The 27,616-nt window shown below is 37.3% G+C and overlaps 1 protein-coding gene and 1 pseudogene across 1 annotated transcript; one reads left to right on the top strand and one right to left on the bottom strand.

The window, feature by feature from the left end:
- Positions 1-25,792, top strand: part of LOC149052624 (uncharacterized) — a 45,125-nt pseudogene extending 19,333 nt beyond the window's left edge.
- Positions 21,205-25,342, bottom strand: LOC149052625 (tetratricopeptide repeat protein 28-like; the record flags this gene model as incomplete). Its single annotated transcript, XM_089201072.1, has 2 exons — positions 21,205-23,858; positions 24,296-25,342. A coding segment is annotated over one exon (1,035 nt), but the record flags the coding sequence as incomplete, so codon positions are not given.
- Positions 25,793-27,616: the final 1,824 nt, after the last annotated feature.

Here is a 27,616-nt window from a genome sequence, read left to right as displayed (position 1 = left end):
AAGTAAAACCATTGCAAGAATAGAAATTATAGTACTTGAGTATGTGATGGATACTTGCTGAGTATGTGCATACTTGAGTATGTGCAGCTGGACCTCTGCCCTAAACCCCCCCTCCCCCCCCCTTCTCTGAATTAATATCTAAGTAGTAGTAATGGCTAAGAGTGATGAAGCAAAATATCGTACATAATCACTCTAGGTTGATAATAAACATTCTACCTTGTACTGCTTATACCGTGATTGCAGCATTCCCACGTGCGTAAGGTGATTGTAACTTAGGAGAAACGCACGCTTGTTACACCAAAAAAACCCGCGTGTAGCAGGAATGGCCGATCACTCGCAATTTCTCCTAGTTTTGAATTTCCCTTTTGTTTTAAATTACACGCACGTGCTTGTATTTTTTTACACGGGTAGGATGGAATTGATTGGAAAAGCATTCCTTTAAATAGGAAGTGGTCGTGTGTTCTGAGCGAAAAAGATCGTCAAGTGATCAAAACAACACCGGCTAAAGGATGGTCACGTGCCCGGCAACGATTTGTAGAAACCGATCATATTTTATTCTTACCATCAAAACAGTCACGTTTGCATAGAAAAACAAAACGAAACAACACTAACGAAAAGACTGAAATTGGCGTAACTGGCGAAACGTCCCATAAAAAAACCCCCGAAACGAAGGTAGTATTTATATAAATTAACATTTTTTATATGTCATAGGTACATGTTTCCGTGGGAATTTCCATCTCAACAGTTTGCTCTGTCACTCACAAACTCCTCGTGATTCTCATTGCTCCTTATTATGTTTAGCGCATGGAAAATTTGAAGACCCTTCAAATTTGATCTTTAATCATAGCACTAATCTGAGACATTCGAAGTCCATTTCAATTTAGTAAATGTCGAAACAGCCGAGTAAAGACAATAACCATCGTAACGATCGATGCAATCACAATGGCGCCATGACTTCAGACTTCTTCAGAAGGATAGATCACGAGTTCGAAGACGACTAATTACAAAGAGTCCAAGCCAATTTGCATATCCCATAGCGCCCACAACAACTCGTTTATAGGCTACCGCGTATCCACGAGTTAAAAACTACAGGAAGGGAAGACTGTCCTGAGACATTAAACATTTTACATTGGAATATTTAATGTGAGCTTTTTTAGGCAAGAAATATTTACGTTTCAATAACGATAGAAATACTTAGCCGGAATAAAGTAGAATTTTGTTAAGTAACTTTTTTACTCTGCTTTCTCCGAAGTAAAACTCTTAATCGACATTGCTTTTGAAAGATTGGACACCTGACTTCTAAAACTGCGCGTCAGTAAGCAATCTCTTGTCTGTTTAGCTTGACTCGTAAAAGGAAGTGATATCTAGGTAAGCAAAAACATTTATCCTCGCCGTATCGCTTGCAAATATTTACATTTTCCAATAGATTCACTCGCATTAATGCTTCCTATTTATCAAAACGCAGTTACTGATTGAAAAAAGCGGAATTACAAGGTAAACTTTTCAGGCCAAATACACGAAGTCTAACCCCAGACAATGATTTTATGTAATAAGTGGGCCTGATTAAGTAAATGTCCTTGTCCTTCCACTCTTAGCTCACGGTCATTTTAACACCGTTCACAAAAATAAATATTCAGATGTAAGGTTAGGCTACATTAAGAATTGTTTACGACGTGGTTTTGTTAAAAAACGGTCAAACTTTGTTTAAAAAAACAGACCTTAGTCTCACCTTTTCCGCTCTCTCGCGTTGAAAACGCTTCATCAACATTTCATTTGAAAAAAAGATTGGAAATCTGTCCTTTAAAACTGCAAATCAGAAAGCAATCTCTCGTTAGCTTGAGCTGTGGAAGATTGCAGTAAAACCTACTCCTGCTGTTGCTTGCAAATATTTTTTATGCACTGGTCTCCTGCTTAATAATTACTGACAATTTCCTGTTTATCGCCTGACTCTGAAAAAAATTCCACGTCTTAAAGTAAAGTTACTTACAACACGTACATGTTCAAAATGCTAAATTCTCTTTCTATAAATGACCACACTAAATGAATCTGCTCCCTCAAACAAAATAGCGAATTATAAATGATGAAGATGGTAAAATACATTTTGAGAGCATTGTGTGCCGAATGTCTTCCTGTTGATATTATCATCAATTTTTAACTCATCAGTATGTTTTCGTAGATCTTTGGTTCTCTATGAGAATAGACACCGCGGGATATATGGATTAGCTACAAAACAGTCACGTAAAGTACTAATTTTCTCATTGCTTTTCTAATCGAAAACGTTTAGTGAGAATTTTTGTCTTAACCGTGAAAAAATGTTGATAATGGTAAAAATTAAAACGAGGTTGTCTTAAACTTCCAATGTAAAGCATTCTTCGGCTCAAAAACTATCCTTTGTATTGGTCGTCTAATTATTTATTCCACATTCGACGTTGTCGTAAGCTTAGGAAAAAACAAAATTTAATGGTGCCAAATTGCTAATTACAATAAAAAAAGAACGAAAACAAAAAGAAAAAAAAAGAGATGAAATAAGGTATCGTTTTGAAAAATGAAACAAGGTCGGACCTGACATATTTTTTGTCATCATCATCGATGTTTTGCTATCGTTTGTGTTACACGAGAAAACTTTCATGACAACTTTGCCACGACAACATTAACAAGGGCATGTTGCACGAGACCATTTTTAACTTAAGACTCTAAATGAAATATAAGTCAAGGCTACTGCTTGTTTAATATAAGAGGTGATCGGAATTCTTGGCAGGCATTTCGTAAAAGTTGATCTTGCAGATATTCTTCATTTTGGCTTATGTATAAAGTGTATTTGAAACGATTAAAAACTTAACAACGTGTTACCAAATCAAAAGTTAACTAGTTACCGGTACAATGTTACGTGGGGTTTGATTTTAGGTAGAGCGGTGTTGCGCGAGAAATCAATTTTGTAACTCGTACCGTATAGCACAACCTTTAAGGAGAAGGTAATGAAGAGAAAATGAAAATAGATTCATAACTTCCTCTTCCATAAGTCTGATTTTTAAAAGAATGGATTCTTTCATTTTCCTCGTGAGGAGAATGTAATCTTTTCGTTTCTGCCAGTAAAGAATCAGTTAGTGCCCATTAGGATACAAGCTTGCATTAGTTTAAGACTATCCAGGCTGCTTCGTTCAGAGGCAGCTGAGACATGTATAGAAACAATGTTTGCATACATAAATCTTGAAGATTACCTTTACAGGTACTTAAGTAATTCGACTTTTTAACTATTATTTCCAATTCCTCACCGTAGCCCACTGAAGTGTGATCACAGCCACCAACAACATTAACCCAGAGACAAAAAGTCGCTTCTACGTCAATAGGAGCATACTGAAAAAAAAGGTCGTGAATTGCAATACCACAAAATGACTTGTGGCAAAAAAACTGTTTGTTTCTTGCATATCAGGTTTTTTAATTCATTCCGTTCTAAAGTCACAAACTACGGTGATTTCAGAAATGGCACAATTTGGCCTAATGCAAGGTGCTTGGGAACATGCAAAGTGCAATATGATGGACAGTACCAAATTACTGACGGCTTCGTGCGGGCTTCATGTAACAGCAGCCTGCAAGCTGCTGATAAGGTTGGCTTTTGGTGTCAGATTGGTTGGAGCGGCTCCGTGATTATGATTGGAGGAGCCGGAGGTGCGTGTGGTACAACGCATCACGGGAAAGGCATTACAACGGCAAAAGAGACTTCATTCAGTGCAGAAAATGGACGGGCTGAAGATGATTTTGGAAATAGTCCGTGGGGCTCATCTGAACGGAGTTACTCATTAAACTTGTGGATAAGATGAAGAAAGGAAAAATGTATTTAATTGTATTTTAGAAAGAGATTATTAATTCTTTATGATAATTAATGCTTCTGGAGTGGGGCTAAGAATGGCTCTATTCTACTTATTCTAGGCTTTACTCTATTCATAGTCTATTTTCGTTGATTATCGACAGGTTTCTAACTCAAAAATTGACTGTTGGCAAACATGGAAAACATGTATATTACCTTTTTTCTTAAAAGTTACTTTTTGCAAAAATAACTCCTTACTTTCCTTTTCTTGCTGCAATTGAAATACATTAAGAAAAAGATTCCTTCAGCAGCCGGGCTGGGCTTGCTCAGGAAGATGCAAAGTACTTGTGATGTGGCGGACGCTGACATAAATCAAATCAAACTTGAACAACGCTGTGTCGGGAAATGTCTTATATCAACGGAACTTTCAAGCGTCTATCAATCTCGACTGGTTTATTAATCACTGGAAAGCTCGTAAAAATTGAACACGGCAGGTTAAGGTTTTATTATGTTCTTCGAGTTGGACTCCGAGAGGAACTTCGAGGTGAACTTCGAATTGAACTCCTGGTTATGTTTGGTGTTTTACCTAGGTAACTGATTCCATCTAAGTGCAAGTACTGAAGGATTGCCATCAGTAGAGAGCAAATTGACATAAATCTAGTATCCCACGCCAAATAAGTAAATTCTGATTTAGGCGATGAAATAAAGCCTTATACACCTTTGAAAAAGAGGAAAACTGTCCACAGAAAAGCAGACATATTAGCAGTGTGAATTTTACCGTGACGCGAAACAGGGAAAAGCTTGGATTATCTCATTTGTCATACATTTTTAACGCCACGTTATGAGTTCATATTTACAAATAGCCAGGTGAATTCGAGGTAACATGGGGAATATTTTTTTCTTTCCTGGTTTAAGCCGTAAATTTTTAGAGCAACGATATTGGTTCTCTACAAAGTGTGTCGCAATTTCTCACTGCGAATGAATACTAAGAAACTGTCCATTTCTACAGTTGTAGACCACATACAGACGAACAGACAAATTAGCGAATGTGAATTAAAACTCGAAGTCCAACTCGAATTCCAACTCGAAGTCCAACTCGAGCTCAAACTTAATCCAAAGTCGGTGGTACGTGTTACTCTATAACATATAAGGAAAAATTACCAAATATCAACCAGAATAATAGAATCATATCAATTTGCTCCTACTGATTGCAATCCTTTCGCACTTACATTTAGATGGAATTGTCTAGATAAAACTCGAAACAGAACCGGAAGTTAAACTCGAAATTCACCCCTAAGTTCTGCTCGGAGTCCAACTGGAAGCTAATACTGGCGATACTGAGCCGAAACAAAGAAACATCGATGTAGAACATTTTCAGTTCCGTTCCATTTAGTCATCTTCTGAGTATTTTGTATCGTGTTTTTAATATGATCTGAGATACCTCTTGGGAGGAAAATGCTTCATAAATATTTCATTTTAAAAACTTGAACTAGAAACCTGGCTTTTGAATATGCGCTTCGGAGAGCGCAATTTGCTTCGGAGAGCAACCTCATCCGGTTAGCTTGAGCCCTGAAGTGATCTGTACAAATGCCACCAACACCTGCCGTGCTGTTAGCAAATATTTCATTACACGCTAATCTCCCGCTACTTGTAATGAACTGGGGAGTCTTTCCTTCAAATTTACTGACAAACTCTTGTTTATCGCCTAACTTACAACACTCACAAGTTAACCTCCCTTCAAAATACTTCATTTCCCACACTATCTGCTCGCTCAAGTTGGTCAAGTCGCTCCAAGAAAATAACGAATGAGTACTAATAACACCCTCTTTTATTTTGACAAGTTTTTCTACCCCCGGTATTTACATAATTGCTTTCACAGGGCTCAGATTGTGTGCCGAAGGACTACCTGTTATTACTTTCACCAAATTTTAACTCATCTCTATATTTTGCGAAGCTCTCTACTTCTCCATAAGAATAGGCTCCGCAGGTTGAATGGACTAGCTACAAAAAGATAGCAGTACTGAGCCGAAATAAAGAAACATTATGTTGAGAAAATTTCAGTGTTGTCTCATCTCGTTTTCTTCGAGTACTCTGCATTTTGTTTTAAATATCTTCTGGAATAATTAATCATGGAATATCATTGATCTCTCTCTGGAGTACGCTGTTTTGAGTCAAACTGATCTGCACTTCTGTTTCCTTCCTCAATACACTCATTCGCATAAATAATCCTCGTTTATCAAAACTGACTTAACTCTACGTCTTAAGTCTACGTGAAATTATCACGTAGACTTTTTCAGATAATATTTTTTTACTCATGCACTCTCTCCAAGGAAAGGCTTCGTCAACAATGCATTTGAAAAAATGAGAGTCTGACTTGTAAAACTGCGCTTCTGAGAGCAATCTCGTCTGATTACTTTGAGCCGTAAAGGGAAGTGATGAACGAGAACGCAATAGAACCTAAACTTGCGGTATACTTAGCAAGCTCCATACTCTTGGTTTCCCACTACATGCAATAAATGGGTAGCCCACGTTTTCTAAAAAAAAAAAGTCTCCTACAAAACATTAAATTCTACCTCTGATCGATTTGTGTTTTTCCTCGAAAACTCTTAAAAAGGATTCTTCAGCCATAACCTTGAGAAAACATTTTGGTAATAATAGTACAAAAAAAATTTCCTATGAAAAGCATGCTTCGGGTCTAAAATTACAAATTAATCAACTCATTATTTATTTCACGAACCCGTAGGGTAAGGGAAACATTAAACGCAATGGGAATGGTTTTCAAATTCTTCTTTAAACAACGAATATTTAAATCAAAGAAAAAAAATCAGAGAAAGCTCTAAATCTGGATTGATACAAGAAATCACAATTTCACACTTGCTATTTGCGAAGGAATACTCAACGAGCTTACTTCTCTCTCTTGAACTAATACAGTATAAGCCATAGCAGGAAACCTCCAAGATTTTCGTTGGGCTTCAATCATGATTTTGGACATAGTGTTCCCAGCAAAAGATATTTTGTTTTTTTTTTTGTTTCAGGTTACGCATGTCGAATAGTCGCTGAGTAAATGTGTAATAATTTGTCCGTGCGTGTAGAGCATTACTGTATTTACAAAATCATATTTAGTTCGTCCATCTCCTTTTTCAAACAAAGCTTGCTGATGTTGTAAAATCCTACTCCATAGTAAGCTTTAGAACAGTCACCCTCCCTCTCAGCAGTTTATCTCTTAACCACTCCGGTCACAGGCTGACAACATGCGTTGATCTCATCCGTGGTTTGCATATGGCCACTGCATTGAACTATTGCAAAACCATCCGTCGTTCAGCAATGTCTATTATACTGTACTTTGCATTTTCCTGAGCAAGCCCAGCCGCTCCTGGAGTAACCTTTTGCTTGATTTATTTCAATTGCAGCAAGAAAGGGAAATAAGAGTTATTTTGGCAAAGAGTTACTGTTAAAAAAAAAGGTGATATATATGCTAGTTTTCCAGTTCGAAACCTGGGGATAGTCAACGAAAATAGACTATGAAAAGAATAAAGCCCTGAATAAATAGAATACATCATTATTAGCTCCTTGAATGATGACTCCAATCGAGAGATTGTAAACAGTTAATAATCTCTTTCTAAAATACAATTAAATATACTTTTCCTCTCTTCATCTTATCCACAAGTTTAATGAATAACTCCGTTCTGATAAGCCCCATGCGGTATTTCCAAAATCATCTTCTGCCCGTCCATTTTTTGCTAATGAAGCCTCTTTTGCCGTTGCAATTCCTATGCCGTAACCACTTTTGCCACATCCATTTCCGCCTCCTCCAATCATGATCACGGAGCCGGAACCTCATCAGCAGCCTGCAGGCTGCCGTTACATGAAGCCCGACAGTACCAATTTATCAGAATATACGGGCAGATCTTCATATATAAAAAAAATAGTTCAGTCATAAAAGTTGAAGTCCAATACGCTTATACTTCACAGAATATCTTTAGCATTGTAAAGTGGGGAAGAACTGCAAGCCACTAAATGAAATCTTTGATGACGACTTAATGAAAACAAAACCCGGAATTGACAAAGCATTTTCAAATAAAACCATTATTCTGTTTCTTCAGTTTGCCTACCCATGTAGATAAGCGTTGCGAAGCAGTCGCTCAAATGCGCACGTGCGGACGAACGATATGGATGAGCGTATTGTCGCGACACTAAGATTAAATTGTTTCGGCGTAGTGGGTTACGATGATGTCTGTCTACGAAGTGCCACGAAAATGCATTATGAACAGGATCTCCATTATTTTACTTGCAGGCATCAATGTTGAAGTTTCTCAAAAAAGAAAAATGCTCAACCAATTTAAAAAATCACTGCGATTTCTCTGCAGACGGAGAGAGAATTTACCTGTATTATTCCCAGCTCTCTGAAATTAAGCCAGTACAAACCGCTGACAACCTTGTCTTCTTCGCTGGAGACGATCTCCATTCAGGACTCAGCAGACAATTCAGGAATGGTGCAAAGAGGAACTTTGAAATAATGGCGAAATGGAAACGCGTCAAACAAATATCTTTAAATCAGCTTTAGTCGTGTAAATCTTTGTTTTATATTTCGTCAACTTGAAAAAAAACGACTTTCTTTTTACAAAAACAATAATCTCAAGGAGATTGTAAGAATTATTCAGTAGAAGTTCTGTGAGACTTTCCCACAACCACAGCGTAATTTTGATTTGAATACCTATTTGGCTTTTTTCTAATTTCATTTATTAAAATTCCTGGGACAACGTCCTGCACAAACAAAACTATACTCCACTTTTATCAAAACTATAAATCTATTAGGCCAGCTCCTCACGTAAAATCGATTTCCATCCGTGACAAAGTTTCGAGGTCTTGCCTCCTTAGTTCTGTTGTTCAATTCACAAATTTTTCCCGGTAACAAAAGGTTGTAGCTCTGACAATGAAATGTGTTCTCACAAAGTACTTGTCATTCAAACGGCGCCCGCACAACCAAAGATTTAAACGTGTAACCCATGAGAGCTCTGCCCGGAATCGATACTTCAGCTGTTTTGCATTGTTTCCCAACTGAGACATTTAATAAGTATATCAGCGATATCAGGAAGAGTAAGTGAAACGTTTGCTTCATCTTGTCCATCTTGATGCAGCTTTGATTTCTTTAAATGAAAGGCAACATTAATCCCTGAGACATGCAAGCTAATGTACACCTCACCATGGTAAAATGAAAAATAAAAAGTAAAACATTCCCACGCCAATACCAAAGTCATTTTTCAGCTGAATTATATATTTGTGCGTTCCTGATTCACTGCCCCCAAACTACACGGACTTGGCCTCCTACTAAGCTTGGCAGCCAATCATACAACAGAGCTAAAACCCCTTTATCGCAACAAGGCTATCAATGAGAACTTAAAGCTGTAAGAGCCCTCATAACTTTATTTTCTTTGTTTTGTTTTTGCTTACAGCTTAATTTGCGTATAAGCCTGAGAAAAATCACTTGTGCGTATGTTAGAGCCTTGAAAGAAACAAAATTAAAAACGAAAAAGTAGCACAAACTTTTAGAACAAATTGAATACAGCTAATTAGAATGAAAAAGAAACGTCATGCATGGTACACCTGTTCAAGCTCTAATTAAAGGTCCATTATATCGACTTCTTTCTTTCTTTCTAAAGAATGACGTCTGGAAAGTTCAGTTTCTGAAGAGAATTCCGAGAAGTTTCGAAGGATACAATATATTTGACCCTCTTTGCCAATTTTTACCAGGTAAAAAGCTATCCCTATGTCGACATTTATATAAATAAATCTGTTTTTACTGAAACTTTTTCATGGAAAACTTTCAGCACCCTGGAAGAAGCTCTCAAAGAAAGACAGTTGCTCAAGATAAATTGAAATTAAGCCGAGAAGAAAATTCCGCATACTCAGGAGAGTAAACGAGAAGCGGCCTTGCACGCTAAAATTTCCCCAACTTTTCATTAGGAGATAATTCAAGAGAGACAGTTTAGAGTAAGAAATGCATCAATGCATAGCCTAGAAAATTCGGAAAGCAGGGGAAAATCCCAGTAAGTGACTCTTCGATTACTTATAGACTTAATTTGCTCTGATATCAATTAACAAACCTGTGTGAAAATTTCGTTCGAACCAGAAACAAATAACTTTTCAGGCTTCCTGATTGAAAGATTTTCGGTCACGCGTAAAACGCCATCAATCGACACCTGCCATAATCTACCACTAACCTTTGAAACAATTTTTGCGTTAAATTTTCTTGTTATTTCCAAGGTACTAATAAAAAAAAAAAACACGAGCGTATATAAATAGATCACCCACTGCCAAAGCTCACGTTCTTCAATCAAAGCAGAACAGTTTTCACAAAGCGCGCTAAGTCAAAAGTCATATTGGACCTTGACTGCATTTGATGAGACAATAAGCCATCTCTGAATTACCTTCAGCCTCTTTTTCAAAGCACATCCTTGTGCACATCCTTTGAAAGGTTTATTCGTTATCATTCCCATGCAAATTTTGGTTTAAAAACTCATTTTCATACGAATGACTCAGCACCAGGCCTTGTTTCGAAAAGAGGCCAAAAGCAATTCGGAAATGGCTCACTTATCTATCCTTGATTTCGGACTCTGAGAAAAAACAGGTCGTCTTTTATTCTTCAATTTGAGCGAATTCTAACTTATAACAAGAATTGCAGAGAAAGAGCTTTTACGTATAGGATAAACAAAATAAGAAGGAACAAAAGGCTGACGTTCTTACTCGGTGTGAATTTTGCTATTATTGAAAAAAGAAAAAACTGACCACTTGCAGTATTTTGTGTTCAATCAATCAAAACCCAAATATATCCGTGGCTGCTTAGAAATAGAATAGGTTTGTTTTAAAAACCCCGCATGAACATTTTAACAAAATACGCCAGCTTTCGCTTTGTAATTTGTTTCTTTCTTCCAAAGATGTTATTGTTCTATCTCATAAACAAGCTGTCTTGAGTCAGTAGCGTAAGTAACCAATCTGTTTATAAACTCTCATTTATTCATTGAAATATAAGGCACTATTGCGTGGACTTATGAACTCTCTCTTAACAGGAAGATTTTTCATTTTGTCATCTACAATCTATTCAAAAAGCACGAAAAAAAGATTGAAAACCTCACTCTTAAAAACTACGGATAAAGGACCAATCTTTTCTGTTTGCCTTAAGCATGAGCCGTAAGAATTGAGGTATAATGATGCAATATGCCCTCTTATATTTTTCATATCCTTTCCATTTTTGGGATTTACATTTTTGCTTTTAGACTTTTACTGTCTCTCCGCCAGAGGAAAACCCGTTGTTATTGTTACCAAATCTTAACTCATCTACATTTTGTGTGTGGATCTTGAGTTCTGTATGAGATTAGGCTCCGCAGGATAACTGAATAAGCGACAAAACGATAACGTATCTTTGTCTCAGTAATTTTCTCATTTCATTTTCGTGGTTAACCCTGGTGATAATTCTGTAGAAAGGCAATGTGAAGCTCCGAATGTAAAGCGTGCCTTCGATTATAAATAAGAGACTATTTATTTGTCTGCTAATTAGTTATTCCTCGTGGTCAAATGATTATGGAAACGTAATGAAAACGGTTTAAAATCGTTATCTAAAATACCAACTTCCGCATCCAAGACAAAATTGCAATCAGAGAAAGCGGAGCCCTTGTGAAGCGAGATGCCAGAAACTTTTAGCAAAGCGTATTACTTTTTCACGATAAATTGCAAAGGAAAAAAAGCTTTTGTAAGTTTCTTAATGCCTTTGACTTTTTCCATTCCCATATTTAATTCAAAACAAATTTAATTGAGACTTTCTTTTGTGAAGAAAAAAGCATAGATCTACTGTTTTGCACGTGATCAAGACGTGGTTATAGCAAGGTCTTTTGCATAACATTGAAGCTCTCTTTTCTCAATTTTTCCGACGATCCCAGACAATCTGTCGCTAGATCTCCTTTAGCCCTTGAAAATTTCACTGGATCAGCCTGAGGCTTAAAAAAAGTGCTTTTATACTTTATGAAAAGACAAAATCGAAAAACTGGAAAGCAACAGCTGTGTGTTTAAAGGGAAAACTAAAATGGGCTGAAGAGTCCAAAACCTATCCTCCCCACTTCCCCGGCCTTGGACAAACAATTTCCGGTGACTCACCCTCCAATGGGCCGATCCCTGGCCTGCATCGCATTGCTCGCCTTAACGTTTTTAAACCTCCTCCATTTTTACCGGCCGGGCTAGCTTGAAGGCTGGCGATAATCGCCTTCACGCCAAAACCAGGAAAGTAACCCCTCCCAAGACTGCTGCTTTGGATTCTCAACCACCCTCCAATCACCGGATGAAATAGAAATAACATTTCTTCTCAGAAATTAGGGGTAAGTACAAATGTTGTTATCCTAAGTTATCATATCATCTCGACATAACTCAGAACTTCAGTTTACGACACAACTGCTGCTGGAGCAACTATTACCGTTACCTCTACTATTACTGCTACTGGTACTACTAATACTAAGAAAACTTCTGATTCTACTAATACTACAACCAACACAATCACCATTAATGTCCAAATTTTTCAAAACTCTTCCTTATCCAGGTGGTGAATTCATCAGATTTTTTACCCGCTTCCGAGACTTTCCATAACCTTAGGTTCCTTCTTGGGTGAGTACGAGGATCAGACATATCAATGCTTTATGAAACTCTTGTTCAATGTTTAAAGAGTCCAGAAAAAAAAGGAGTGAAAATATAAGGTGAGCTGAGAAATAGTTAATATTTTTGGATTATAACTTCGATAGTGACGATAAACCATACAAATATAGGTACAGAATGTAAAAAAAATCAAGAATACCCTAGAATAAATAAGAGATTATAATGTTTGAAATGGACAAAGCTTTTCGTACTAACCCTCTAATAAACGACATGACTGAATAAATTAGAGGACAGAAATAAAGTAAATACTTTTTCTAAGGGAAACACCTGCCATCTAGACGGGATAAAACTACTTCGGGCGGGAACGCCAAAGCGTCAAAAAACAAATGGAGTGAAATTTCCATGTCCTCAAAGACCAGATGAAAAGAAATCTCTCTTGATTCTAGAGGGCTGTTGGCCAATCGAAGAACTTGACGGCAACTTGATTGCAAAGAACCGTCAATTTTAAGGCTCTTTGTAGCAACATGCTAACCAATCATATTTGGAAGTCTTAGATATATTTTACCGCCCGCCATAAGGACACAGTTAGATTGCTTGATGTATGCAAAAATAGTCGATTATGTTTTCTTTTTCTCTACTGGCACATTTAACCTTCTTTCAACCGCACGCTTTCTCGGCATTTCTTTTATCCTTTTCTGAAATAATTGACAGCATATAAAGAGAAGCAAATATTCATAAAACTCAGTGAAAATGGAATTATATGATGAAAAGACCCAAAGTCTTAGTTATTTCAAAGATTAAAAGTAACCCTCTCCTTGAAAGTAAAGGGATATTTGAAAACACAGTGTTGGAACGTTTGGGGAAAGATAACTTGAGCAAATGTTTCCATCTTCTATAACCAAAAAGCTTAGCACGTAAATTCTCCTTTGGTTGTATTTTCTTAGTCTTGGGAATTGAAATTACAACTGTGCTCTATACAATACGAAGCACTGACAGCTAATTAAGAGATAACCTCCTGAGCAAAGAAACAGATGTGAACTTTTCGCTAAAAACAAGCTTCATGCAAATAAAACGCCTAAAATATTGAAACTATGGAAACGACGAATTCTAGAATGTATTAACAAGAAACCCCAAAACATTTTTATCCAAACCATACGACGATAGCTTCAATATGCCAAACCGACAGCCACATTGGTTGATTCTGAACTGAAAAACTAAAAAACAACCGAATGGGTGTAATAGTTTAAAAGCACAAACGCTCCTTCCGCAGTTTTCCTATTGCACCCATATCAACTAAATTTTAATAAGATCTGAGACTGTTTAAGATTAAGATTTCTGGAGTAAGATGGCACTATGGTGAGAGCGCTCGCCTCCCACTGTTGTGACCCGAGACTCGTTTCTCAAGGGGTTCCACTGAATAAAGTAGACTTCATTAAAATGATAAGCAGGTTCTGGCACCCTAGGCAGTCCGATGTTTTCTTTTTTACCTGACAACTTCGTTGCATAATATTCAAACCTTTTGAAAACCCATCTGGATCGAAAACAAAACAGTTTTTGGGGTCTCTTAAGTTACTGGGCCTTCAAGAAACAGGCACCAACGGCTGATATTTCACATAGCTCGGGTTTGTTATTGGTTTGTTATTAGTCCTTGCTCCAAGGGTCTTTCCCCTGGTCCTCCGGTTTTCTTCCCTCCACAAAGACCAATATTCCAAATTCCAATTCGAACAGGAGAAAGTAGGTAAGAGGAGGGGAATTTCCACTCCTTAATCCCTACTACCATTCTTCCTCACCAACTAATTTGTATTTTGGTGTAGATTTCCACTTCTTAATGATGATAAGCTCTGCATGATAGCTGGATTACTACAAAAGTGTCGTTTTCAAATCTTTGCATGTAAACAGAACGTTGGTGATGCCGATGGTGCGATGGCGGCGTGATATTTTTTACAATTTGCCGCTAGCTCTCCGCTCGTTCATTCAAACATAATGGAGTAGTCTGGAACCGGAAACAGTGCTTTTTTACTTTATCGAAAGACAAAACCGAAAAATAACTGAAGTAACGGATTATCCTTTGTCGACAGGGCCATTGAGCCTCTCGGAGAATTCTCGTCATCTTTCTAATGATACATTCGAAAGGAGTACTTGTTTGATTCGTTCTAAGGAGAGTCAGTAAATTTGTCTCTTTTGGGCAGACATCTATAACATTGAACCTCGCTGATTTCTTTTTGCTTCAATATTTTCAACAAACATACTGTGACATAGCATGTTGCCAGAATTTCTGTTTTGTGTCAAGCTATTTATACATGTTGACAGAATTTTCATTTAAACAAACAAAAAGAACTCTAGTACGACCCGGAACTTACACATAAAAATCAGGCAGGGAGAAAGAGCTCTGGTGAATAACCATGCATAAATTAGGGAAGAGCAGAAAAGCTGGTGGTCTTGCCTACTGTAAATATGCGTAATGGTTCAATTCTTTTTTCATCTTTATTATTTTAAATTCTTCTCTTCCCACGAACTGATACTGCCTCTAGTCTATTACGATGAATTTCCCAAAACTCAAATACGCTTAGGGCTGCCTAGAAAAGAATCAATTTTTTAAAAACCCTTTGCTCATAATGGCGCTCACGTGCATTCTGACAAAGCACACCAGCCGTCGCTTTGAAATGTGTTTCTTTCGATTATCCATTTTTATTTTATTGCAAAGTTTGACGATTATCTAAGAGTACGACACAAATTTGTTTGTCACGTGTGGAAAAGAAACTTGCAGGATGGTCGTGGGACAGTTTAAAGATACGCTTTTATTTTTTTCTAAATTTCTAATTATCAATATTTTTAAAATAATGGCTTTAGTATTAGCGAGGTTACAAAGACGTTCAAAGCTCTCTGATAAATTTCCTTTCTGTGGTTTTAACTTCTTTCAGGACTTTCCTCTCCAGTTAGTTGTACTAACATGTAGTCGCGATATGTTTTGTTTACAGCGAAAACTAGCGGATTTTTCGTAACAAGCCTGAAAAGCAGTCGTAAAGCATAATCCATCCTTCTATTCGGAAAATGCTTCAAAGGTCAGCCAACTTCTCATATTCGTCATGGCTAGAGTTATTTATCTTTCTCGAGCAATCACAGGTTAAATACAACCAGATTCTTACGATTCAGAATGAAATTTAAAATACAAGTGCATGTAAATATTGACAACAAAGATTTTCAAGAATTACGAGTGCTAATCCGTTTATTTGCTTGATGCCTGTTGTTAACATAATTTTCATGTGTGAATTTTGCTGCGTACACCAATTGAACTTTCTGCTTTCAAGTTCAGTTTTCTGTACTTTTTGGGGTTATTTGGTGTGCTGTAGGGCATTATTTCCTGCTTGCTATTACTTTACGTTAAAAACTTATTACTTATTGTTTTACAAACTAATGAACACCAATATTCTCTATTTTAATATGAAAAAACGCATGCTGGTTTCCAAATAAGGTTGCAAAGCAAACAAGTCAGTTTAGGACGCTTTCCAATGGGCACAGCCTGATTGTGTGCACTGACCTCCGTAGAGAACGAGAAAAAGAGAATTAAATTTACAAAAGATTGCTCATAATCATTTCATGAATCCAACCGGGTGCAATGCAAATATAGACCGCGTTAAGAAAAACTCGAATGCCAAAAAACACGGTCTCTATATTCACGGGTTACATGGAAATCATTCATTGCGCGAGATCAAGTTCTGTCAAGATGTGAAGGAATGAGTAGAAAGCAAATCACAGTGTTTCCCAAAATTGTAACGTGGAATTTGAAATCGAGAATTATCAAGATTCTTCATCCAACACATTTGAGGTTTCCGACACCTTTCATCCCTTACGTTCGAGGTATGATCCTCTCTCTGTACTTCTTTATCTTTATTAGAGTGTATTCAGGCCTGGCTTGCAATACCGACGTCAGATGTCAAAGCATCAATTACGTTACTTCGCGCAACATGTGTGAGTTGAATAATTGGACAAAAGAGGCGAGATCTGAAACTTTCGCCCCAGACACTGACAGACTCTATTTCAGAGACAAAAATAGAAAAGAAGTATAAGCTACAACAATAAAATATATGAGCAGATAAAAGTAATAAAATGTATTTGGACGTTATGACGTACCGGAAATACATGAAAGACACAAAGGCTTTGACAGGATTGCACCCTTTATTGTACTATTTTTCTTTATGGACAGGAAGAAGTGGTTTGGGTGCCTTTTTAATTGGGAATACTTTATTAAATTTGATGATGGTTGCATGGAGCAGTTTTCCATCTCCTTTTAAGGTACTAAGTTTTCAATATCCTTAGTTTCGAAATCAAAAACGCTCCATCTCTTGCGTCCTTCAAAAAAATAAACTAAAAAACAACTTGATTAACTATTATCAACTAGTTCCTTTTTTTTTCCTGCTTTTCACCCTTGATCCAAACTGGCTTTACACCTACGACAGGGAATCATTCTCACCCATTTATAGAAATTGAAAGTTGTCGGATATCGTGTACTCATTGCGCGATAATGGTTTTAACCTCTCGTCTAGCCACTTTGCCACAGCATAGTTGTACTTATTTATTGCAGACAAGATGGGCCGTAGTGAAGTGGCTAGACAAGAAGTTAAAACCATTATTGACCATGACGTATGACGTCACAGCCCTTTTTACTCACGTACCTCTAGGAAGAAACTACTCAGATTTTAGCAGAGAAAGCATTTGACTGAAACTGGTTTAACAACACACACAAACTTAACAACAAAAGGCTTCTACTCCATTATCAGAGCCATATTGACAATAGATATAAACGATACCTGATAAAAACTATGCTTGATCGTGCCAACCGTTTGTCATCCTCACCGGATCTTTTTTGAAAAGAATTTCAGGATCTGAGAACAATATTTCTGAAACTGAAATATCCTGAAAAACTCATTGATTCTATTTTCCAGAGTTTCCACGTTTCCAAAACCTAATTGAGTTAGTCGACAACTCTGTACGAATCACGTTGCCTTTGAAAGACCAGAAATCCGCCGACACCTAAGCGACGTTCGAAAGAAAATCGACAGTGTACAACAACCAGCTTTCACAAGCAGGAAAATGTCGGAAGATTTAAAAGTCATGGAAACAAACCCTTCTTGGTAAGCTTACAACGCGTTGAGTATGAATTTAAATGTAGTTTGTGTGGTGCGAATTATATAGGCTACACGAACCATCACCTCCACCTTGACATTGAGTAACACAAATATTCCGTCATCGGTAAACATCTCAAGGACGAAAAAATCAAAGACCGAAAAATCTTGGCGAGGGATTTGCCATCCTAGAGAAATTCCGCCGAAAGTTTGAGTGCTTTATTCTCGAGATGCTTTTCATAAGGAAAAAGAGACCGACTCTGAACACTCAATTCCAGCGAAACTGTTCTTACGTTCTAATTCGCTACGCTCAAACGAACGTAAATTATTTTCCTCTTAAATAAATAGATGAACAAATACAACAAATTGATGGTTGGATGCTCAGGCAGTCCAACAACTGACGTTTATTCAAGCTTCACATAAGCAGTCATAACAGTGTAGCTAAACTGAATATCACTAAATAAATGTAAATTTACAAACCAAGCTGAGAAGTTAGATGTAAACGCTTAGAAATATCTTCTTGAATGTACATATCCTTCGCAGTATCGGACTTCCACCGACCATGCCGTTTAAGTACCCTCTCCGAAAGACTAGAGTTATAACTAACAGTAGAGGCAGCTCCACCAGCCCTTAAACTATGAAGCCCGTACAACTTATGATCCACCCCTATTTCTTTAAGGCATTCTTTAAAGATTTCCCTACATTTGGTATATGATAATTTAACTCCGTATAACTTGTAAGTGTTGGTAGACTTAAATAACCTTACTGGACGGAAGGGAGCAACTGAACTTGAAAGTTCAATGTTACACATGGAAATATACCTTTCTAAAAGTGCAACAGGGCAATACTTGTTAGCTAACCTCTTAATATAGACATAATTACCTTCACGATAAATGTCATTTTTAGCTCTGGGAACAAACACTCTAAGATGATCAGGAAAAAATTCAAGATACATGGGCGCAATGTTACTAAGCTCATCATAACCAAAAAACCCCGCAAAGCCTAAAGAACAGATACAAGCAACTCGTATGTCCTTAAGATTAGCAGAAGATCCAGCGAACTTATCAATAATATCCTTAATAATTTCAGTGGAGATAGTCGCCTTTTTAACAGTAACTAGCTTATTACGCCTAGCAGCCTCCAGTAAATTATGACAGATCGAACTATCCAGTGGATTAGCGCCGTTACTTAAACCGAACGAGTGAAACCACTTAAGAGCTGCGTGAGCCATAACTAGAGAAGCATAAGAGTTAGAACTCTGATAAACCTTAAATAGATAAACGAATTTAAACGTAACAGGAAAAGGAGGCACTGGCTGAACGTTGGAGGAATTACAAAATTCAATAAACTTCGAAATCTCTTTCTTATATCTCCTCGATGTAGAACCCGCTTTAGACTTCAATAATGTCGAGATAAACTCTCTAGGTTAGGCTTTACACCAACCGGGATGCAACTCCAAACATCGTCTGAAGCAAACATCTGTAACGAGAAAACAAAAGAAATAACGCAAATTATGAAACCGCCAAAACAGTCGCATGCTGCAAAGACACTTCCATAACAACAGAGAATAACGACAAGCACCTCCGCAAAAACATAGTAACAATACAAACCCCAGGCCAGTGCCTGTTATCCGCAAGAACATTGTAATAATACCAACTCGGGCCAGTGCCTCTTAACTACAAAACATGGTAATAATATCGACCCAGGCCAGTGCCTCTTATCTACAAAGATATTGGAACAATATCAACCAAGGCCAGTGCCTCTTAACTTCAAAACATGGTAATAATATCGGCCCAGGCCTGCCCTTTTATCCACTGAAATTTTAATGGTTAAACATCCCATGTAAATAAAGCCATAGAAACTTAAGAAAACTTCATACAAACGGCTAGGATGAAACCAGTGAACCTGTCACTACCCAAAAACGAATTTATATTCCGCCCTTGCCCCAAAGCAGCAGCCTCAAAACACTTATAATCCACAACAAATCTAGACAATTTTCTAGAAGTAATAGGCCAGAAATATGAAGACGGCCAAAAGGGCACAACTAAAGTGGCAACAGCCCTGGAAACGTGCAGGTAATGAATAGCTTTAGCAATAAGGCTCACAGGGGGAACAACCAGGCAATTTTCGCCCTCCAAGTTTTGTACGAAAAAATCCACTCCGCTACAGAGCGTGGGGGGTGGGTGGGTGGGAAAAGAAGTAAACGCCAGGATGGAGAGCGCGAGCGAGAGGAATCTGTCAACTCTTTGAAGCCTAAAATACTACACATCAACCAATCACAAAAACCCCTGGACACACGCCCTAACGGCGTGTTCCAATAAAAACGAAAAAACATAAAGTGCTAACGAACTGCATCAACATCATACCAGCGTACTTTCAAAACAAATTTCTGGCCTTCAAGGCTAACATCGAACTCTTTTTTGCAAAGAAAGTAATTAACGGCAAAGAGTGAAAAAGAAGAAATGCTTCAATTGATTATATAATGCATATATCATTTTTCTCTATCGACTCGCTCAATTTCCCCTTTTCATCATTTTTACCCTTAAATTAAATTTTCTTTCCGTAATTTGAAATAATTGTAAGATCAATGTCCTCTTCTTCCTTTCAGTTCCTCTCGGTTTTCTTTTTGAACTACCCAGAAAATCCTACGAAGAGATCAAAGCGAATGAAGGAAGACAAGCGATCATCGGAATGTACTGGCTGAAGTCCGGTATCCCAGAAACTCCTGTTCATGAATTTTGCAACATGGAATCGAAAGGTGAAGATTAATTTTTGTACAATCCATAGAGAAAGGAGACGAAAAGTATTTGGACACATTTTAAAACAAACTTAGGTGGAGTAACCAATTAACATTAACATGATATTCACTTTTCTCTTTAAACCTGTTTTAATTTAGTTTATGACCATGAAGCAGGAGTACCATGAAAAGTTCATATTAATGATTAGATGATTTAAATATTATATAGTAATAAATGTAAGCACAGTTCGTTTTTTTTTTCTTTCTTTTTTTTCTCGTTTAGTTTGCAAACCGATGGGAGTTGAAAGTGAGACCCTAATTCCCGACGCCCAAATAACTGCAAGCTCTCATTACATGTATTATCATGCACACAAAGGACGTCTCAATGGAAATACGGGTTGGTGTCAAAAGACCTCTAAAATCACCAATGACTTCATACAAGTGGATATGGGAGTACTACGCTGGGTGTGTGCGGTAGCCACCCAGGGGAAGAAAAACGGAGCACTTAAGAAGAGCTACAAGATTATCTTTTCGGCAAATGGACTTGAGTGGATGACATATCAAGAACAACAAGTTGACAAGGTGTTTTTAAGTGAACACTCTGGATTAAAGGCACCTGAAAAAATTACAGATGCCTTTGTTCCTTTTCGCTCACTCAACGTTCGTGCCAAATTTGAACACGAGGAAATCAAATTTGCGCTGTTTCAAACAACTTTCCTAGGGAAGCAAAGATTATTTCGGATAAACGAAGCTTGCGATTGTTACGACTTCGGTCCACTGCCCTTAGTGCCACTACTGACTGGAGCTTACGGCCGCCTGCAGTTGCTTACGGCTGACGCTGCAGCAGTCTATTTCCATTAAGCTGTTCAGATCTTATGCTGCCCAGGAGAGCCCTATCTTACTTTGGTTTTTTTTTTTCCAAATAGTTCTAGAGGAGATTTTTTTTCCATCTTCTTTTTCATGGTGCCAAAATATCACTGATTATTCATATTTGTTTGCAGGTCTTTCAAGCCAACAAGGATTTGACAACGGTGGTGAAGAACATTCTGAAAAACCCGGTACAAGCAAGATACGTTCGTTTTCAGCCATTAACTTTCTATAGCTATCCTTGTGTAAGGATTGAAATATTTGCTTATTACTAAAAAAAGGTCTGTGTAAATTTAAAAACTATATTTCCAATCCACAAATGTTTTTCCATTCTTGTTTAAGTTCTCGATATAAATGTTTTCGATTGTTTAGAGACATTTAGCATTGAATATAAAAAGTCTAAGCTACATTATAAGCTGAATTATACTTTGATTGCTTCTCACTTAAGATTCTAACTTGAAATTGATAAGAATTTCTTTAAGTTCAATCCCCCAACAGTGTACATTATACTCCAGTTGATACAAGTGATGCGTGCTTAAAGGTCCGTCAGGAGGTAAAGATTACATCCGTCACCGAAAGACAGATCATAAATACAGCCGGAGCAGTTGCTACGAAAATAGCAAAAACAGCTGTAAAAAAGTCCTGAATAATTTATCAGGTAGATGCCAGTAACGACAGCCAAGGAGCATAACAACTCTTACGCCAATTCTATCGAACTGCTTTACTGTTAAACAGAGTCTACTAACAATGGACAGAATCTAGATTTCCACTCTTTGTTTGAACTCCAGTATGACGCCACCCTACTGAGAACAAATGAGACCCATTACTTCACTTCGCTGAGCATTTCGGATTCCCTCATACGTTTCATGGCTTCGTTAAAAATTACGAGGTACAACTATGATGGAATTCATTTAAGTGCAAGATAAATACGTTTACAGAAAAACACTTCAAAGGTAATTGCGTTAACAAAAGTAAACAGTTCAAATTTGTAGAAGGGCCTAACAACAATAACGCCAACTTTCTATATATTAACTAGAAAATAGTGATTCCAGTCACACTAATGGAAATCATTTCGCAGGCTGTGAAACAATAGAAAAGATTATTTCTCATTAGCTGTAAAATATTCGTTTGACATAGCTCAGGTCAAGTGACTCTGGAAATTTCAGAAAGAGATAGCCAGTAAAAACTAATTACAAGTTGTGAAACGATAGCCAAAACTATAATTACCGGTAGCTGTAAAACATTGGTTTGGCATGGCTTCAGTTCAAGTAGCAAAAAAAGCGCAACATTAGATCATGGTACTAAATCAGTGATTCTAAAAATTCCAGGAAGAAATGGCCAGTTAAAGGCTAGTAGTCAAAAGAACATCCGAAAAAAGGAATATTGTACTTTAAAAGAAAATCAGATTTAGCATATATAAAAGTTCGAAGTTAGCTATATCCCTTTGGGTTAAAACCGTACCAGAAAGTATTCTCTAAATTACTGCAATTGAATAAGTTGTTCCACGCGTGTATACTTAGAAGCCAATCCCGAATGCTAAGCACTTCCTTTGACATAATACCTCTACACTTTCATTCTAAAATAAACATGAGTAATCGTTCAACTATTTGACTGATGTCAACAGTCAATTAATGCAACACCTGCCCACTAAAAAGGTGTAGACAATATTCAAGGTAACTTAAAACAAATTCAAAAACAAAATACCAATCCCAGTTGATTGTTTATAAGTTCAAATTAGTTCAACAGATCCCGCAATCTCATTATTTAACACTGTGCATAGTTGGACTCCTCTTCCTTTCTTTTAAATCTAGCTGCAAGTTCTGTGCGGAAGGAGAAACTTTAGAAGTTACTTATTGACTTCTAACTGAAAAATTTGAACTAATATTTCGCTACTCTTATTTAGGATTGGTCTCTTAGAAATAACAGCTTAAAGTATTGAACCATCCCCTAAAGCAAACTGCGCTCAAGACCTCCAGTGGTTTCACTGATTTTCTTATTGAAAATGTGACAACATCTCCAAACTATTTTCGTACTTAGACTTGAGTTTAAATGCAATTCCTATTTTACAAAGAACCAGTCACTTTAATAAACTTGGTTAATGAAATTGCTTCAAGACTATTACCGCAAATTAGGATCAAAACCACATTATCACAACGTCCATCGGCAGTATTTGGATGATCCATGACTTAAAATATTTGATAAGAGTTCTGAATAAAAATTGCTTGGTAGCTATTGTACCTTTTGAAAATCAAGAACCGATATCTCATTAATAAAATATATTGTTCGTATGTTTTGAGACCCAACCTCTTGTCTTACTAACTCCTAAATTAAAAGCATTCATACATTAAAATTATGCATACTTATGCTATAAAGCCGATTTTAAAATCAGATAAGCTAAAATATATCAAATAATATCAGTGACTATGACTCTTTACGAATTACCATAAAATAAGCGTATACCTTTTCGAGTTAAGAGTTCACTTTCACCGTGCTAAACGGACCATTTTGCTTGTAAACTCCTAAATTATGATGAAGTATTTTGTTCAGTCTCTTAACTATTTCAAAGGTGAAACAACACTGTCCATCGCATTACATGGATTTATCACAACAAGGTCCATTCCAGTATTAGTCTAGGTTAAAGAACAACGATAATTCTAGTTTGAATCCACCTTATTTGTTCAGCAACCATCTAAGGGGAGAAAAAAAGAGTCAGCAACAACAAAAAATCATGTATTTTGAGAAATAAAATCATGGTGTAGTTTTTTGAAAACCTCGGCCCTCTTCTCCTTTTTTCGGGGCAAGTACAATTCACAGCTGATACAATGTCTAGAAAAGTCACCTTTTTCCTCCACTAATCTACAAATTCTTCCAGACTGCGAAATGTGACCTTATCCAATGTTTAAAAGCCCCTGACCAAGGCCCAGCTATGGCAGCTGCGAAATCTCGAATAAAATGGTTAAAAAATAACTTCTGCCGCTTGTAATTGAGATTTTAGAGGGTGGGTGAGAGATTCATATCGCAAACAAAAATACAAAAGCATAATATTTGTAAGATTTGATGTTAAAAGGCAGTTTAAGCATCCTAGAGAAAGTCTGTTAAAAAAATCCCAAAACAAGTAATAATTACATTGAGCAGCAACTAGATTGCATCGGTTCCATTCAGCTCAAGAGTGACATCATCCCTGATGAGAGCAAATGGTGCCCAATGTTTCACTTCCCTGAAATCTCCAGACTCTCTCATACATTTCATGGCTTGGTCCAGAGCTTCACAGACCCTTCTTCCTCTAACTAGTTCTTTATAGAAATGTTTCATGAACTGGAAAGTGGCTTCGTCATCAATTGCCCACAGGGACACCAAAACGGAACGAGCCCCGGCACCTAAAAATGCTCGAGCAATGCCAACTAACCCCTCAGCCTTTATTTCTCCACGAGCGCTATGACAACAACTCAACACAACCAATCTTGCCCGCAGCTGAGCCTGTAAAACATCCGCCATTGTCAGTAGAAAGTCTTTCTCTCTGGGACGATGGGATTCTCGAATAGGGTTTGGTGCCAAGGCAATTTCTCCCGTTTCCATGCTGCCATGTGCTGCGATATGTATCAAGGCAACCGTCGAGAGTCGCTTCAAAACTTCACCTTTAGTAGCCTTTTTTCCGATGAGGGGGGCCGTGCAGAGAATTCTTCCAATCATCTCTACTTCCTTCTTCGCAAATGGCAGCTCACACAATCTTTTACCATCATAAAGAACTTCCTCTAAGCACGGATCTCCAACAAGTAGTGCGCCGGTTTTATTGTGGGACTCTGTTGGACAATTGGTGACCAATTTCAAAGTGCTCAGAGATGGCATCATACGGATCTTATAAAGCTCAGACAGATATTTCAGGGTTGGGTTCACCAATGCTACATAGAGTACCAAACAAAATGGACCTTCAGGAACGAGTATGAGGTCATTTCCATGAAACCGATCAGCTATAGGAGCAATGATAATGTCACTCATCTTCTTTAAGCTTTCTCCGGGTGGAGTAGAGTGAGAAACACTAACAGGGGCTCTCTCAGTCGTCAATGTCACATCACAAGGCTCGTCAAGCGAGCGATTTTCGCTTTTAATGCCATCTCGTACAGTTATCTCCTTAAGAAGACTGTGGTTTAGTCGTAGTTCCTGTCTTCGCACGTGCGCGCTTGTGTTTATATATTTTTTAATGAATTCAGTCGAAATCAGCGCAGGCTTTTTTTGCCTTTTATTTAATTAGATAGAATACTTGGTTGACTTGGAAGGGCTTCTCGCTTTACGAAGCCTCGTGGGAGGCAGAGGAGGGTATCTTACCGCGATGCGTGGAGTTATTCAACAGGCCAAGCCCGGACGTTGCAATAATTCATGAAAATGTGTGCCCTTTTAAGGTGGCCGTCGAACGGCACTTGAAATCGCGGTCACGTTGGCCTGTAAGGTTGTTTTTTTGGGGGAAACATTTTTCGTTTCTTGTTTGCTGGTAAGGGAGTGTCTAGGGAGGGATGGACATTTTTTGAAGAAGATGATTTCAATGCTGCTTATTTTCCTCTTAGCTGGGATTCCTGGGTGAATTCTCATGGCCAAGGAATGGACATTTTTTTACCTTATGACGGTTAGAATGTTTATTTCTTGGTCCCCAAAGAAGTATGAAATGGGTATGGGTGGGATTTCTACTTTGTTACCAACAGCATATCAGGAGAACATTTCTTTTGATGTCACTAAAGTGGTTCTAAATGATTGAATTATGAAGAGCTACTTTATAAAAATTAATTATGGCCATTGAACTGAGCAGAGTGCAATTGGGTCTGTAATCATACACGCGATTTCAAAATAAAGGAAATACTATCCTGATATGCTCTTTTCAGATTAAATAAAGACTATATGACTTTTGCATGAGACAGTGGAAAACATTCTATACACGCGCAATTAGGAATTTCTGGTTAGGACTGGCTCATTAGGTGCAAAACCCCATTATTACGTATGTTACGCCGCAACGTATCGTATCCTTAGACAAGTCTGTGCTTTAATTCTTCTCGTTGGTCAGCTAATTACTGAAATTCCGGAGATCATCTGTAAAGACAAAAAATTTTTTATACTTTGTAAAATAACACTTGTCTGGCAGCAATGTCTTATTACTACCAGTCATATGTAATTTGGGTATGATTGAATACGCCCGCCTAGACGAACAATAAAAACTTGTCATTTCAAAGCCTGCGCATTTCATAACCTTTACTATATATTTTCAAATGCTTCGATAGTATTACGTTTTACAGTAGTATCGCCATATAAGCACACGGCATGTTAAGCTTCTCGTGCATCACCGCATAAAGGTGTCTGCCAAGTAAAAGCTATGTATTTCAAATGTAGAATTACGCAAAAAATGGTCCAAAGTCACATTTAATTTTTTTTCATAGTAACACTAACATGTACAGCAACTATATTATATTACTATCAAAGGTATACAAATTAGTCATGATTGAATACACGATCTGAAAAATGTACCTTAACGGCAAGACAAGACTTAGTTTTACTGCTACCAAATACATTTGCCTTCCATAGATGGCAAAACTAACTGTCATTCACTCACATTAATGTGAATTAACCTTTCTGGCTCTAGTTACATGTTTACAAATTATTAAGTTTCCATTCAAAGATAAGAATAACAAGGCTAATTTCTATGAACACAAAAGATTGCTAATCATGCTTATTATTAGGAGGTCTATGGCAACCCCTCCTTGTTGCTTATTAAATTCGTCTATCTACATGTATTATCTCGCTATTTCCCGCACTGAGTCCTCTTGGAGACTTACTTATCATTACGTAAATTAAATAATAGCGTTGCCCGTACTGAACCTTCAAACAGTACTCCTTTTACACGATACACCTTTTATCGCAAATTTGTTGCGGAAACTACTGATAACGGTATGTTACATGAGACTATTTTTAAAGAGACAGTCTTAACAAAGTTTAAGTCTCCTAAAGCTCTCGTAGCTCCTGTTCAACAAACTCTTGCTTGTTAAATATTATGATAATTATTATCACCATCATTTCTATCTTTCATATTATCTGTTCCTTTTGCTTTCGATCTTTAGGTCTTATACGAAATATACTCCACAAAATAACTGGAATGGCTTTGTTTCTATTTTTCTTTTGGGTGCTTGTGCCAAAAAAGAAACAAAATTCCATAAAATACGGAAAAAAAGAGATGTACGTCTACAGCGGTGTCGCTAATGTGCTTGAACACCTATAGAAAAATGTAGTCATTGTTCAAAATACCCCACGGATAATGATTTACCGAAATTGTTGGTACACCTTAACTGCCGTAAAATACTTGAATATGTTATATTCGGTAGTTATCTCATTTTGGCGGAGTGTACCAAATACGTAAACAGTGCCTCTCGCGCGCGATAATTGGCTGGTTCGGAAGTAATTAGCAAGTAC

Source organism: Pocillopora damicornis, chromosome 1 (assembly GCF_964200805.1).
Source record: "Pocillopora damicornis chromosome 1, jaPocDami1.2, whole genome shotgun sequence".
NCBI lineage: Eukaryota > Metazoa > Cnidaria > Anthozoa > Scleractinia > Pocilloporidae > Pocillopora > Pocillopora damicornis.
This window is presented reverse-complemented; position numbering and strand designations above follow the sequence as displayed.